This window comes from Chlorocebus sabaeus, chromosome 15 (assembly GCF_047675955.1).
Source record: "Chlorocebus sabaeus isolate Y175 chromosome 15, mChlSab1.0.hap1, whole genome shotgun sequence".
Lineage (NCBI taxonomy): Eukaryota > Metazoa > Chordata > Mammalia > Primates > Cercopithecidae > Chlorocebus > Chlorocebus sabaeus.
The window spans coordinates 49766360-49779430 of NC_132918.1; the positions used below are offsets into that span (position 1 = coordinate 49766360).

A 13071-nucleotide genomic window follows, 5' to 3' on the forward strand; every position below is an offset into this window, starting at 1 on the left:
TGGTAGCATTTAGGGAGCCAGAGAACTCCAGCAGAATTCAGGGCTGGGCATATCCTATCAGCCTGGAGCTCTGCTCCCTGGGCTATTTGCAAGCTCTATCTCCTCCCTCCCTGACCCTTTCCTCTGACATTTGCCTCCGGGACCTAAGTCCACCCATTGCTAGGGCATGGGGGGCTCCCCTATGGCCTTGGCTTGAGCCCCAGTTGCAGCCTCTCAGAGGGTTGGGGAAACCCCACACTCTTCTGGGAGCTGCTGGTAAGTGGCCTTACCCTAACAGGGCCATTGGATTAGATGATGCCAACACCAGACTCCACATCAAGACAGAAGCTAGAAATAAGAGATTTCCAGGACAGGCCTCCAAAAAGAACCATGAAAAGAACCTGTCTCCTTAACCTTTTTGGGTCATGAAGGTTATGACCCTCATCTTTGAGAATCTGATAAAAACTATTGATCCTTATCTCTGAAAGAGTACCTTAAATACAGTCTTGTGAATTTGACTTCTGGGGGTTTACTGGACCCCTGAAACCCCATGGGACAACGCAGAAGTCCATGGGTTCAGGCTAAGAACACAATGTACCTGGAAACAGGTTTTCAATTTCAACACTAAAGAAGAGATGAACACATTTTCTTTTTTCAAAATAAAAAGGGATCTTCAGGCTTCATAAAAACACGAATTCATCCTAAAATAGCCATTCAACACTAAAGTATAAAAAGAAAAGGAAAATCACCCATAAATCCTACCACCCAGAGAACCCCAAGGAATATTTTAGTGTATTTAAGTATCCATGTGCCCTGCCAGTGGCTAAACATGTGCTTCTGTCCCTGCTCTGGTGGGAATGGTGATGGATGGTCACTAAGGCCCAAGGACATTGCTCTCTCTCCCCAGAGGAGCAAATAAGTTTCCTGTGTCTCAAAGGTCTGCAACCTACTGAGGCCACCAAACCAGCAACCTGTCCTTGAGGGTGGGTGTGTTGTCTGCCTTCTCTGTAAAGGCTCAAAAGAGACAGCCAGGCAGGTGAGGGGCTTTGGGGAGGCCACCTCAAGGAAAGAGAGAATGTGGCCCAGGGTGGGGCCTGTACTCTCAGGCATCTGGACATCCCACAAGAGCTGCCCCACCCTCTGGTAGATACCTAGGGCTGGTGTGGACAGGCAGACCCCTGGCCAGTGGAGTCCAGCCCCTCGGATGACACAGGGAAAAGAGAAATGCAAAGAGAGGCAAGAGGTGATGCCGAAGCTCCAGCCAGGTAAATCCTAGAGAGGGGTCACGCATCCCACCCACCTCCCCATCCTCTCCCACCTGAACCTACCCCTGAGCTACGGCTCTGAGGCACAGTGCATCTGCAGTGTGTGTGGCAGCCACACTGGCAGGAGGGCAGGATGGTAGTGAGGTTAGGATGGTAAGGGAGTCCCAGAGCTCTCTCCCAGGTGCCTGCCCTATTTCACCCTCGTGTACAGGATTCAGATTCTGCCCTTGTAGCCTCTTTTAGATCAGCCTCTTTCTTCCCTTTCGCAAAGTGAGGCTGCTAGTACGTGACAGGGCTCTGCCTCTGATCAGTATTCACTTCATTTCAAGGTGGGCTTCCTCCTTTTAATGTCATCAGCATGGGGCCAGAGCCCTGTTGCCAAGACAACAGGGAGTGAGTGGGGTCTGTGCTGGGTGGCTTGGCTCAGCGGGTGCACACTCTGCCTGTCAGACTCCAGCTGGCCTCGTGCTCTCCCTGCAGTGGGTACAGCTATGTAAATCCTGTGGCTTTCTATTCTGTTCATCTCTTCAGTGGATCTTGGAGATCTACAGGCACTCTCCTGAATTCACTGAATACTTCTACTGATGCTTTCTATTTTTACTAACTAGCCATGCTAGTATTTGCTCTTGCTGACTCAAGATACACACACACACACACACACACACACTCTCTCTCTCTCTCTCTCCCCCCCCCCCCATATAAAGGTACTATTTTTAAATTTAATATATTACGCACAACCTTCCAAGTCAATAGAGACAGGTCTACGTGATCATGAGGTAATGGGGTATTTACTGTTGTACAAGTTGGTTGCCTTCTCCTTTGTTTCCTATTACAAATGATGCTGCAGTAAACATCTTTAAACAGGTATCTCTATCCCCTCATCTAATTATTGATAAGAACTTCTTTAAGATAAGGAACTAAGAAGAAGGAAGGGAAGAAGGGAGAAAGGGAGAGAGGGAAGGAGGGAGAGAGGGAGAAAGGGAGAGAGGGAGGGAGACAGAGAGGGAGGGAAGGAAGGAGGGAGGGAGGGGGTGAGGCCTCCCTTTCTATCTAGCTCCACCCTGAAAGAAAACTAGAAATGACCTACAGACATAAATGTGTCCATTCTCAGCTTGCAGAAGAACCTGCTACATGATACTCTCACTTTCTCACTCCAATGCATCTACAACATGAGCTTAAGAAATTGTGACAGTAGCTTATTTGTCAGATTTAATTTTGTCACTCATCTATGGTGGTTTTTTTTTTTTTTTCACCTGTAGATATTTAACTCTATGTGACAACTGGACATAAAGTGTTCTGAGGAAAAGCAAAATTAAAACTCCCAGAAATTACACAAAAAGTAAAATCTTTAAGAAAAGGACCAAAATTAATTTAAAAATACAAAATTTAAAACTTTGGTCACAGTGATGAGATGGCGATATGACAGAACTCTTAGGTTGAAACTGTAAACTTTCACTTTCAATTTCTCATACTTTTTGTCTCCAGCTCAACATAATAAAAGCCCAGGAGGAAGCACACTGGGGCTTTTAGAATAGAGGACACAGTACGTTAGACCCTGGGCATTCTAAGGGCTTGCATCCCCAAACCTTTTCCATGAAGCATACTGAGATCTTCACACATCCCCAGATTCAAACATACCACTCTGTGCTTTTCTCCATTGAACGTACACAGGACAAAGAACAGAGGACAACCACCTCCCCTGGCTGTGTGGCAGGACCTGGCTTCCTCAGCAGCTGAGCACCTCACTTCCCGCTACTTTCATCCAGATGTGTGCCTCAGTAGAGTCACTGTCACCATGTACTACAGATCTCAGGGGTCTCTGCAAAGAGGCGAAACCACAAATGCTAATGGCCATCTACAAGAGTGAGCAGGACTGAGGACACGAGGGTCTGAACCCCTTAGGAAGGTGTCACAGCACCCTGGCACCTGTCAGGGCTCTTCGCTTGCCTACTCAGAGGCAGTTCTATGATAATGTACTCACTGTTTTATCAAGCATTGTTGTTTTCTTTCTTAGCAGATATCAGACCGAAAAGCAGCACAGAAAAAGGAAGGGGATATAGGGGATCCGGGCCACAGGAAACATGATAGCTCTGCAGGTGGAGAGTTCCCAGGGAAACTATGCACGCTCTTTCTCTCTCCCCGTCCCCCCCGTCTCTCTCTCTTTCCCCTCCGTCTCTCCCTCTTTCCTTCCCCTGTCTCTCCATCTCTCTCCCCCCTTCCCCCGTCTCTCCCTTTCTCCCCCGTCTCGCCCTCTCCCCCCTGTCTCTCCCTCTCTCCCCTCCATCTCTCCCTCTCTCACACAGACAGAGCTGGCTAAGCGGGCCTCCTCAGCTCCCCACCTGAGAACTTCTAAGCAGGTTGCCCCCTTGGCTTCCAGACCACTCCTGTCCGCAGGCCACCCCCTGGCTGCTGCTGTTCTGTCTCCTTCATAGCCCCTTGTCCTCTGTCTGCCCAGATTTTCTTCTTCGGCTCTCTCTTCCATCTGCACCACAGGGCACACATTCAGAAGCTGAGAGGGACTAGGCAGGTGGGCGCTGTGGCGACCAGGAGAGCACGACCCCTGCCCAGGGAGACAGACCTGGCTCAGCTGCCTGGCTCCTGCCAGCAGCCCCTGTAATGCACTGTGGGCCTCAGGTTGCTGGAGAGTCTGGTTTTTCAAAGAGGGGCTGGAAGTTTACATGAAATTGCCTAGTTTTAAAACACTGGTAAATAAATTTAAAAATCTAAAAACAGGGGTTGGGCCAAACAAAACAAGTTCACAGGCTGTTGGTCTGGAGCAGCTTCCACTGCTCCAAGGAGCCCTGGTCGTCCAGAAACAAGGGCTTCACCAGCAGGGAATACAAAGTCCCCAGATGGTGGCTTCTGACAGGTCTCTTACAGGCCTCAGACTGTCAGGTCCACTCTTAGGCAGGACACTGCATCCACTGGGCCTGTTGGCTACCTCCAGTGATGTCCATGCCCTTCAATGACTCCTCCCAGCCTGGTCTCTTTCCTGCTCTGCCCCCAGCTTGTCCTGCTGCCTGGGCCCTGTCCCACTTCCCTTCTCGCTCTGAGCACTTTCCGTTGGCCTCTCCCTTCAGACCCAGGGAGCCACTAGCCCCACATGGTTGACTTCCCAGTCTGTGTTCTGAGAATTTACTTCCACATTTGGCAGACTTATCCCAGAAGGAGATGAGACATTTATGTGAATGAATGCATGCATGAAGGAAGTGTCTACTGAACTGCCCGAGCCAGACTCCTGGGTGCCGTGGTAGAGTCCTCGACCCCAGCATCCTAGCCCCACAACACCACTCAATTAGCTAGAGTCCCACAGAACCACCATGACGTCTCTTGGCTTTGCTTCTTCCTTTCAGGGTCAATACCTTCACTGGGGCCACCCTCAGCTTGCTACTAGATGAGCAAAACAGCCTCCGAGGTGCCTCCCAGCATCATCCTTTCCACCAGCCTCTGAACTGGCAGTTCTTAGATTTTGTGTGCATTAGACTCACCCAGGGAGTCTGTTAAAGATGCAGATTTCTGGGTTCCGCTACCACCAAGATTCTGATACTGTAAGAAAGGGCACAAAATGTGCTTTTTTTTTGGTTTTGGAACATGCATTTTGACAAGCTTCCCAGGTGCCTCTGATGAAGGTGCTTTTGAAAACACTGTGCTGGACTGTAGTCTTTCCAAGACACAAATCTGATGGTATCTTCCTGTCTTCAGTGGCTCCTCACAGCCTCAGGAATAGTATAGTGATAGGAGGTGGGTCCCAGACTTCGTTCCAACTTCACAGTTACCTACAGGTGACTCACCTGGGCCTGTTCTCTTACTCTGTCTTTGCACATTTGGCCAGGAGCACCTGTACTCAACTGCCTCCTTGACCACTCCTGCTTTCCTTAAAGGATGAACTCAGATGCCACCTCTTTTAGGGGGTCCTCCCCAACTCCGAGATGGATTGGGTTCCTGTGCTCTAGTCTCTCATACTACCCTTCCATAAATGATCTCTAATTCATTTGTTTAACAAACACATACGTAGTGATTACTATGTGCCAGGTACTGTTCCAGGTGTTTTATAAATATTAGCTTGCTGAATCCTTTGCCAACCCCATGAAATAGGAACTATCATTGTCCCCATTTTACAGATGGGGAAATCAAGGCACAGAGAGGGTAAAGAAGTTGCCTGAGGTCACATAGCTGGTAAGCGACAGGACAAGGATTTGATCCAGGCAGTCTGGCTCCAGAGCCCATGTTCTTTCTGACCCCACTGTGCTGCTGCCTCTTACCCGTCCCAGCACACAGCACCTGGTATTCCAGGGTGTCTGCTTATGATTCTTTTCCACTGGACAAAGAACTCCCCGGGGCCCATGAGAGATTAAACTCTCAGCCTGGGGCCTAACACACAGTGGAAACTAAAGAACATTTGCTAAAGAACAAAGTGTCACATACTCATGGAACTGGATCAATGAGAAAAGATAAAATTCATCAAACCTCAGGGTTTAAAGAGACTTTAAATGGGATCAGACTCAATGACCTGTCCAATACTTCACTCTTCAAAGAGCAGCCCTCCAGGGCTTGCAGAGTCCAGTGACGGAGAACACACTCTCCGTTCCACCTCTGCGTGGCACTGACTGTTAGCAAGTTCTACCATATGCTTAACTGAAATGTGTCTCCACGTTCACCTCCTCTTGCAGAGAGGGCCCTTCAGATACTGACGACAACCCTCACTCTCATTTTTGCAGGTTAGCCCTCCTCTTGTCCTCTTTTCCCACTGGGAATCTGAATCTCCAATTCACCGTGAGCATTCCCTTCGACTCTGCTCTGGCCAATCGGGGCCTTGCCCAAGAGGGAAACCCCAGATATGGGTGCCAAGTGCTCAGTATAAATTAACCCCATCATGGCCAACGCACTCTGATTAAAAACAAATACATGTGTGATCTATTTCAAAAGGTTTCCCCACCAAGTGGCTGAAGTAACATAAGCTCTGGCAACTTCTAGAACACCAGAAGCCCTGGTTTCTGATGATGGTGCACTATGACGGAACTCTGCGCTGGCTTGCTTAAAGGGTTTACGTTGGCTATGCTTCCATGAGCCAAGGGTTTTCCCATAACATCTCTGTTCTCACAGCAACCTTGCAAAACAGCAATAATTAACTCTATTTTATAGAAGAAGAAACAGGACACACAGTCGCTTAGCAGGGAAGCTGACATTGCAATTATGATTCTAGAGCCTGCGTGCTCCTGTCACACCACCATTTTGGGAGTGGTGGTCAGAACATGGAGAAATGAGCATAACATCAGCATTAAGAAAATGCAACGGCCAAGGAAGGAAGTGAATGATTACAAATGAGCATAAAAAGCAGAAACATAACTCACGATTCCTAAGCCTTCACATCCTGACAGTCTTTCCTTGTTGCACTAAAGGAGTCCTTTAATTTGAAGTTGTTTTTCCACTTGTACATATTTTAACCACAATAACTAAAAATATCTATGCCTTGCCTGTTCCCTTCTACAATTCAAACATCAGAAATTTCAGAATGTTTCACCTTCCAAACACAAAACATTAAAGACCTGAAAACATAAATGGAATTATTTTTATTAAAGACTACTAGCATATAGCAAGTCATGAGCACCATTTAAGATGAACATATTTTGAGAAACTATGAACTGTATCTTAATCTTTTCTGTATTTCCTTACTACCTCCACCTCCACAGTGTAGAAAAATGTCAAACACACATAAGCACTTAATAAATGTATGTGGGTTCACTATATACTTTCTGTTTCCAGAGGAAGACATACTTATTTAAGCAATCTGATTTTTAAATCGTATCCTGGGCTATTTCTTTTTCATATTCAAAACATCAGAAGAAGAAAACTACCAACAAGACCAAATAAAATATATGATCATTTCAGATAACAAAGCCATACTCTTTACTTAAAGCATGAGAAAACCAAGTTATACTTAGTTGTCTCAAATATGTTACTTAAAATAGTTATATGTGCTAATTTGGTATTCAAAAATAAGAAGAAATGGTAAAGAAAAAGTCCACATATTTTAGGATAAGAATGAGAACATAAGTGGTATATAAGCGTAAACCTGCGCGTTATGAATTAGTGCCGTTTCTTACAGCGTAATACTAAGCAACCAACAAAGCAATTAAATAAATGGAGCAATTAAACTCATTTCTATAGAAATGGGGAAATTCCAAAGTTACGGTTTACCTAAAAGAAGAAGAGCAGTAAGAACGTCCATATCTTAATATCTTTCCGATCTCCAACGTATCCAAGAATAAAGAGCTCAGACCCAGCCAGGCTAATTTACCCTGCAAAATTTTCCTTAAAAAAGTATGGCTGAAAATTGGCTGTCCTAAAACAGAAGGTACTTTCAGAAGAGTTATATAAGCAAAACACACAGGCCAATTCAGTGACGTGGAAACCACCTCATGCAAGAGAAATGCCACAAACACAAGTAACACACACTCATGTCTCAGAACCTGTCAGCCTCTCAAAATAAAATCAGGGTTGATTGTAACATCCTACCTCTCCAACCAAAGGATGGAAAATTTTTAACGAAAATTTATAAACAATTAAACTACTGAAAATCTTACCACACTTTTTGGAAATGATTCATATTTTACAATTCATTTGCCATATGGAATATTTTTAAACTTCTGATACCCACCTTCTTTTGACCTCTTTTCTAATTCTGGAAGGATAAAATGAGAATTTTTAATTCTCTTTACTATTAGAAATAGCCTGTCATATGCATGTGCATAGGAATATGTCACAATTGGAAGTGAATCAGGGAAACTTCCTCAAAGCCTCCTCTCCTGAAACCACCTTCTCCTAGAGCCAAGCCTTCCCCATGTTCCTCTGTGCACTCATAACATTCCTCTCACCCAGCCACCTGCCCTTCTTTCCATCATTCAAACTGCAACAGAAGTGCCGCTCCTCACGCAGCTGTCCTGAGTGGTGTGGGTGCCAACTGCTTGTCTCCCACCCATCAAGGTGAGGTGGTTAAATGGAGAGAAGGCAGGTGACAGCGACCACACAATTCCTGGCCTCGCACAGATGTTTTCTCAGCTTCAAATACACAGCAACAGAAGGAAAGAAAATCAGGGTCCGTCTGCTTTTTAGAGCAGGCATGGATTAATGCATTCAGCAGACATTTACAAAATATTGCTATGTGCTGGGCAGTGCTGGTTCCTGGGATACAGAGAGAAACAGGATGTGGTCCTGCTCTCAACAAGCAGACAATCTGGTAGAAGGAAAAGACACAAGAACTGAAAATTATAATAGTGCATGGTTAGTGAAAGGAGGGGGCTGGGTATAGTGGTTCACGCCTGTAATACCAGAACTTTGGGAGGCTGACGTTCTTACTGCTCTTCTCCTTCTAGGTAAATTGTGACTTTAGAATTTCCTCATTTCTCTAGAAATGGAGTTTAATTGCTCCATTTATTTCATTGCTTTATTGGTTGCTTATTATTGTGCTGTAAAAAATGGCAGTAATTCATAATGCACAGATTTATGCTTACGTAACACTTATGTTCTCACTTGAGGTCAGGAGTTTAAGACCAGCTTGGGCAACATGGTGAAACCCTGTCTCTACAAAAATACAAAAAATTAGCTAGGTGTGGTGGTGCACGCCTCCAGTCCTAGCTACCCAGGAAGCTGAGGTGGGAGGATTACCTAAACTCCTAAACTCAGATGTTGAGTCTGCAATGAGCTGTGATCGTGCTGCTGCACTTCAGCCTGGGCAACAGAGTAAGACCCTATTTCAAAAAAGAGAGGGGGAGGAAGGAAGGAAGGGAAGGAGGGAGGGAAACAGGTTCAAGGATTCAGGGTATCCTAATGTATATAAAAGAAGCACCAAACCCTTAAGGATTGCCGGAAGGGTCCTAGAGGAGAAGAGGCAAGGGCTGAAAGGGAAAGGATGAGAGGGGTGAGGAGGAGAACGCTCTTGGCAAAGGAGCACCAGGATCTGAGCACAGAAGAAGCAGAGAGGGGCCACAGGAGGGCAAGGGGCCTCCCAGAAGACCACGGGCCACCACTGAGGGGTTGTCACTAAGGAGATCCTGGGGCCAGATCTGTGTCTGAGAACAGCCACTCTTAGGTGAACTGTAATGTGCACAGATTTGGGGCCTGGCCTGAGCTTAGGAATCTCAGTGGAGGATGCTGCATGGTGAGGCCCATGGCCTGGCTTTATCAGAGTGCGACTGTCTCGTCACAGGGGATTTCCCATGCAGCCCCTGCTGCCTGTGGGGTGGGTTTGATACTAGTGACCTAATCTCCCCACCCTCCCCCAAACAACTCCAGCCCCGCGGCTGACGGAACGCTAAACAGACACCCAACTTTCAAGAACCCAAAGGGCCAAACACCTCTGCTCTGTGTAGCTCAGCATAAGTCAAGCAGGGCCATTCAGCGTCTCCATCTGGGGAATCTGAACAAAAAATCTGGGAATAACCAGGCAGTTCAGGAATTCATGCAAAAGTCAAAAGAGCACACAGCACACTGCTCGGTGGTTTAGGGTCCCTCCTTGCAACTGGCCAGTGTGAGCGCCAACAATAAAAAGACTTCGTTGTTCATTTATAAAACAAGGCTTTGGGGCCTCCTTGTTTCCTACGAAGCCCCTACCCTCCCACGACCTGCCGTGCCCGGCTCTACTCACAGAACTGCAGGCTGAGGCTCACAAAGGCCAGCAGCGCAGCCAGGGCCAGCAGCAGCAAGAAGCGGTTGCGGAAAAGCATTATTAAGTATTCTATTTTCTCTTCATGGTTTCACCTCAAATCGGGAACATGTCCTGTGAATAAAGCAGAGGTGATAAATGAGTGTTTAGAGATGGAAAACCAAATTTGTCAACTGAAAATAATCTGATTAGCCCAGTCCCCTGGCAGGGAAGCATGCATGTCTAGCCGGAGAACAACAGCATGCTCCATGATTAGTCTGTGCCCCCAAATAAGCCCAAGCGAGAATGCTCCCTTCAAGTTAGTAGGAGAAAACCAGTTCATGAATGCTTTGTTTATCTGACACCAACAGGGAATGAGATATTTTACAGACATGACTTTCTCAAGGAAAAACACAAAGGATGTTTACTGAGTATTTACAGTGTACCGGACAATGAGGGAAATCTTCACATGGACTCATCTTGCTGTGACCTTTAACCTTTACATCTTCAACGTTTTTTGATGGACATTCTGTTGAAATGATCTTGGTCTTCTTTAATTGTAATTGTTAATCTGAACAACAATCCTTGCAACATGTCCTACAGTAATTCCTTGGGGGATGGTTTGGGTGTGCAAAAGGATTTGCTCCTACACTGACTGGCTCCATCTGCTAATTGAGACCACCTTTCATCCTGGACCACTAAGCCTATTTCAGCTGTATGGATGGGTCTTCTGGAAGCCTCGTCCTGCCTATTCAAAATTCCCCTAACCACATTAGAAGTGTGCAAAAGGACTTTTTAAAAAAGCTGAATAAAGCCCTAAAAGTCCCTTCTGTGAAAAAAAGAAAAAAAATGAATGACTACTATAACTTTTACTCTATCAGTTTTAGAAGTCAAGTTTCTTTCCTGGGTCTCTTTGGGATTTTAAAGAGAACTTGCAAACCATAGTTCCTTTAGAAAAGGTTCTTAAACTACAGTTAGATTGTAACAGTAATTTCAAACTTGAATCTTTTCCCCATTCAAATATAATCTCCTTCAGAGACCAGATAGACAAAATCAGATAAAAGCTCATCTGCTAATATGTGAGGGTTGCATAACTGTGAATATAACTGAATACAGCCATTGAGCTGTACACCTGGGGTGAATCCTATCTCAATAAGCTGTACTATGAAAAGCACATCTTTTGAGAATGAAGCAGGAACCAGACTCCCGGAGCCCCTTGCCTCCCACCTCCTCCCCCAAGGGCCCAGAAGGTGACTTTGAAAACCCACTTGTTTAAGGGACCTGTCAGACTTTCTACCAAAAGAGAACATTTGCTAACAGATTGATGAAAATACACTTGTACCTTATGATTGCACCTGTGTGTCCAGCAACCAGTATCTTTGTTAACAAATAGATCCCAATTTCATTTTATTTATTGATTTTGTGGTTTTACAACTCTATTTAGCATATTTGACAACCAGCAGTTAGTTCTCATCCATAATGACTAGATTTTTGAATGTGGTAACAGGTATAGGTAACCAAATATAGAGCTTGTTTGTTGAATCTTCATCCTCATTATGTTTCCTGGATAGCCGCGCATGATGGAATGGGATGTGCCTTAGTCCTCTGGCCCAGACAGCTTTGTTGAACCTGGTATCAATGTGCACATCTGAACTCCCCCTCCCCTTCAATCTCTCTGAGTGCTGGAGAGGCACCTTCTTGAAGCCCCTTCTTCAATATGCTTCTTGAATATGCTTGTGAATATTGATGGTGTATTTTCAGGTCACCATCTGGTTAATGGCGGAATGGCCTTTCTTCTTCCCACCCTTCTTTGTGGGAGCCATTCTCCCAGGCCCAAGATGGAAAGGAAGAGATTGAGGGAAACGCTTCTGTCCCCGAGTCACTATCCTTAACCAAGAGTCAGTGCCTCCAAGCTCAGTACTACACGTACATGTGTTCTCCTGCACATCCCTCCCTCCGCAGCTCTGGCACAAATCTTGTCTTCAGGCCTCTCACTCCGGGACTGGGAAGCCACTGTGCTGGCCCTGGGGAATCACTCACCTCTGGTTTCTGATGCCGCGTGGTGTCTTTTGTGTCATCACCTCAGAGGCCGACCTGCCTGCTGGTTGCCCTGCATTTGCATGTGGGAAGGGAGGGCCTTGTTTCTGTTGCTGGGTCAGGTCTTGTCCCTCAACCACTTCCTGCTTCCATGCTCTTAAGGGATTTCCCCTTCCCTGACTGGCGGGAGAGGCCAATAGAACAGCTAAGCATGTTTCCTATGGTCTCACTTGATACTACCTTTTCTTCTTTCTTTCTTTTTTTTTTTTTGAGACAGAGTTTCGCTCTTATAGTCCAGGCTGAAGTGCAGTGGTGTGATCTTGGATCACTGCAACCTCCGCATCCTGGGTTCAAGTGATTCTCCTGCCTCAGCCTCCGGAGTAGGTGGGAATACAGGTGCCCACCACCATACCCGGCTAATTTTTGTATTTTTAGTAGAGACAGGGTTTCACCACATTGGCTAGGCTGGTCTCGAACTCCTGACCTCAGGTGATCCGCCTGCCTTAGCCTCCCAAAGTGGTGGGATTACAGGTGTGAGCCACTGCACCCAGCCAACACTGCCTTTTCACATGGGATTAGCCACTGTATGGTTTAGAGTTGTCTTCAGGCGGGCATTCGGTGGAAACAGTGGCTACTTGCTATAAGTCTCAGTTGTATAGCATGGTAAGTTGTTGCAGTAACAGCCCCCAATTTTTTCATGCCCTTTGTATCCATGGGCTTACTCGGTCTTTTCCTATACTGACTTTTGGCTTGGTCGAGGAACCTGTTTTGACCATGGGACAACAGCAAATGTGTTGCAAGCAGGGACTTGAAAAGTACTTATGCACTGGGGTTTGTCTTCCTTTGCTACTTTTGCAACACTTGCTACCATGTGAAGACCCTAGGCCAGACTGCTGGGGCATGAGAGACCACATGGAGCCAAGGTAAGCCGTCCTAGCTGATGCTCCCTTCAAACAAACTGTGGTGACAGTTTGCTGTCACCACACCTGTGAATGAGGCCATCCCAGACCACCCTGCTCCAGCCACACCACCAGCAGATGGTTATCAGGGGTCTGCCCAGACTAAAAGAACTGCATGGCCAGTCCCCAGAATTACAAGCAAATATAATGGTTGCTATTTTAAGCCAGTAAGTTTTGGGAGTTTCATACA

The 13071-nt window shown here is 46.2% G+C and overlaps 1 protein-coding gene across 2 annotated transcripts in view; it reads right to left on the reverse strand.

The window, feature by feature from the left end:
* Nucleotides 1–13071, reverse strand: part of PXYLP1 (2-phosphoxylose phosphatase 1) — a 62967-nt gene that overhangs the window by 24569 nt on the left and 25327 nt on the right. For both annotated transcript variants that reach the window (XM_008008911.3, XM_073023556.1), the window contains exon 2: nt 9889–10020. In XM_008008911.3, coding sequence (XP_008007102.1) covers nt 9889–9967 — 79 coding nt within the window. In that variant the 5' untranslated portion in view covers nt 9968–10020. The remainder of the gene's footprint in view (nt 1–9888; nt 10021–13071) is intronic.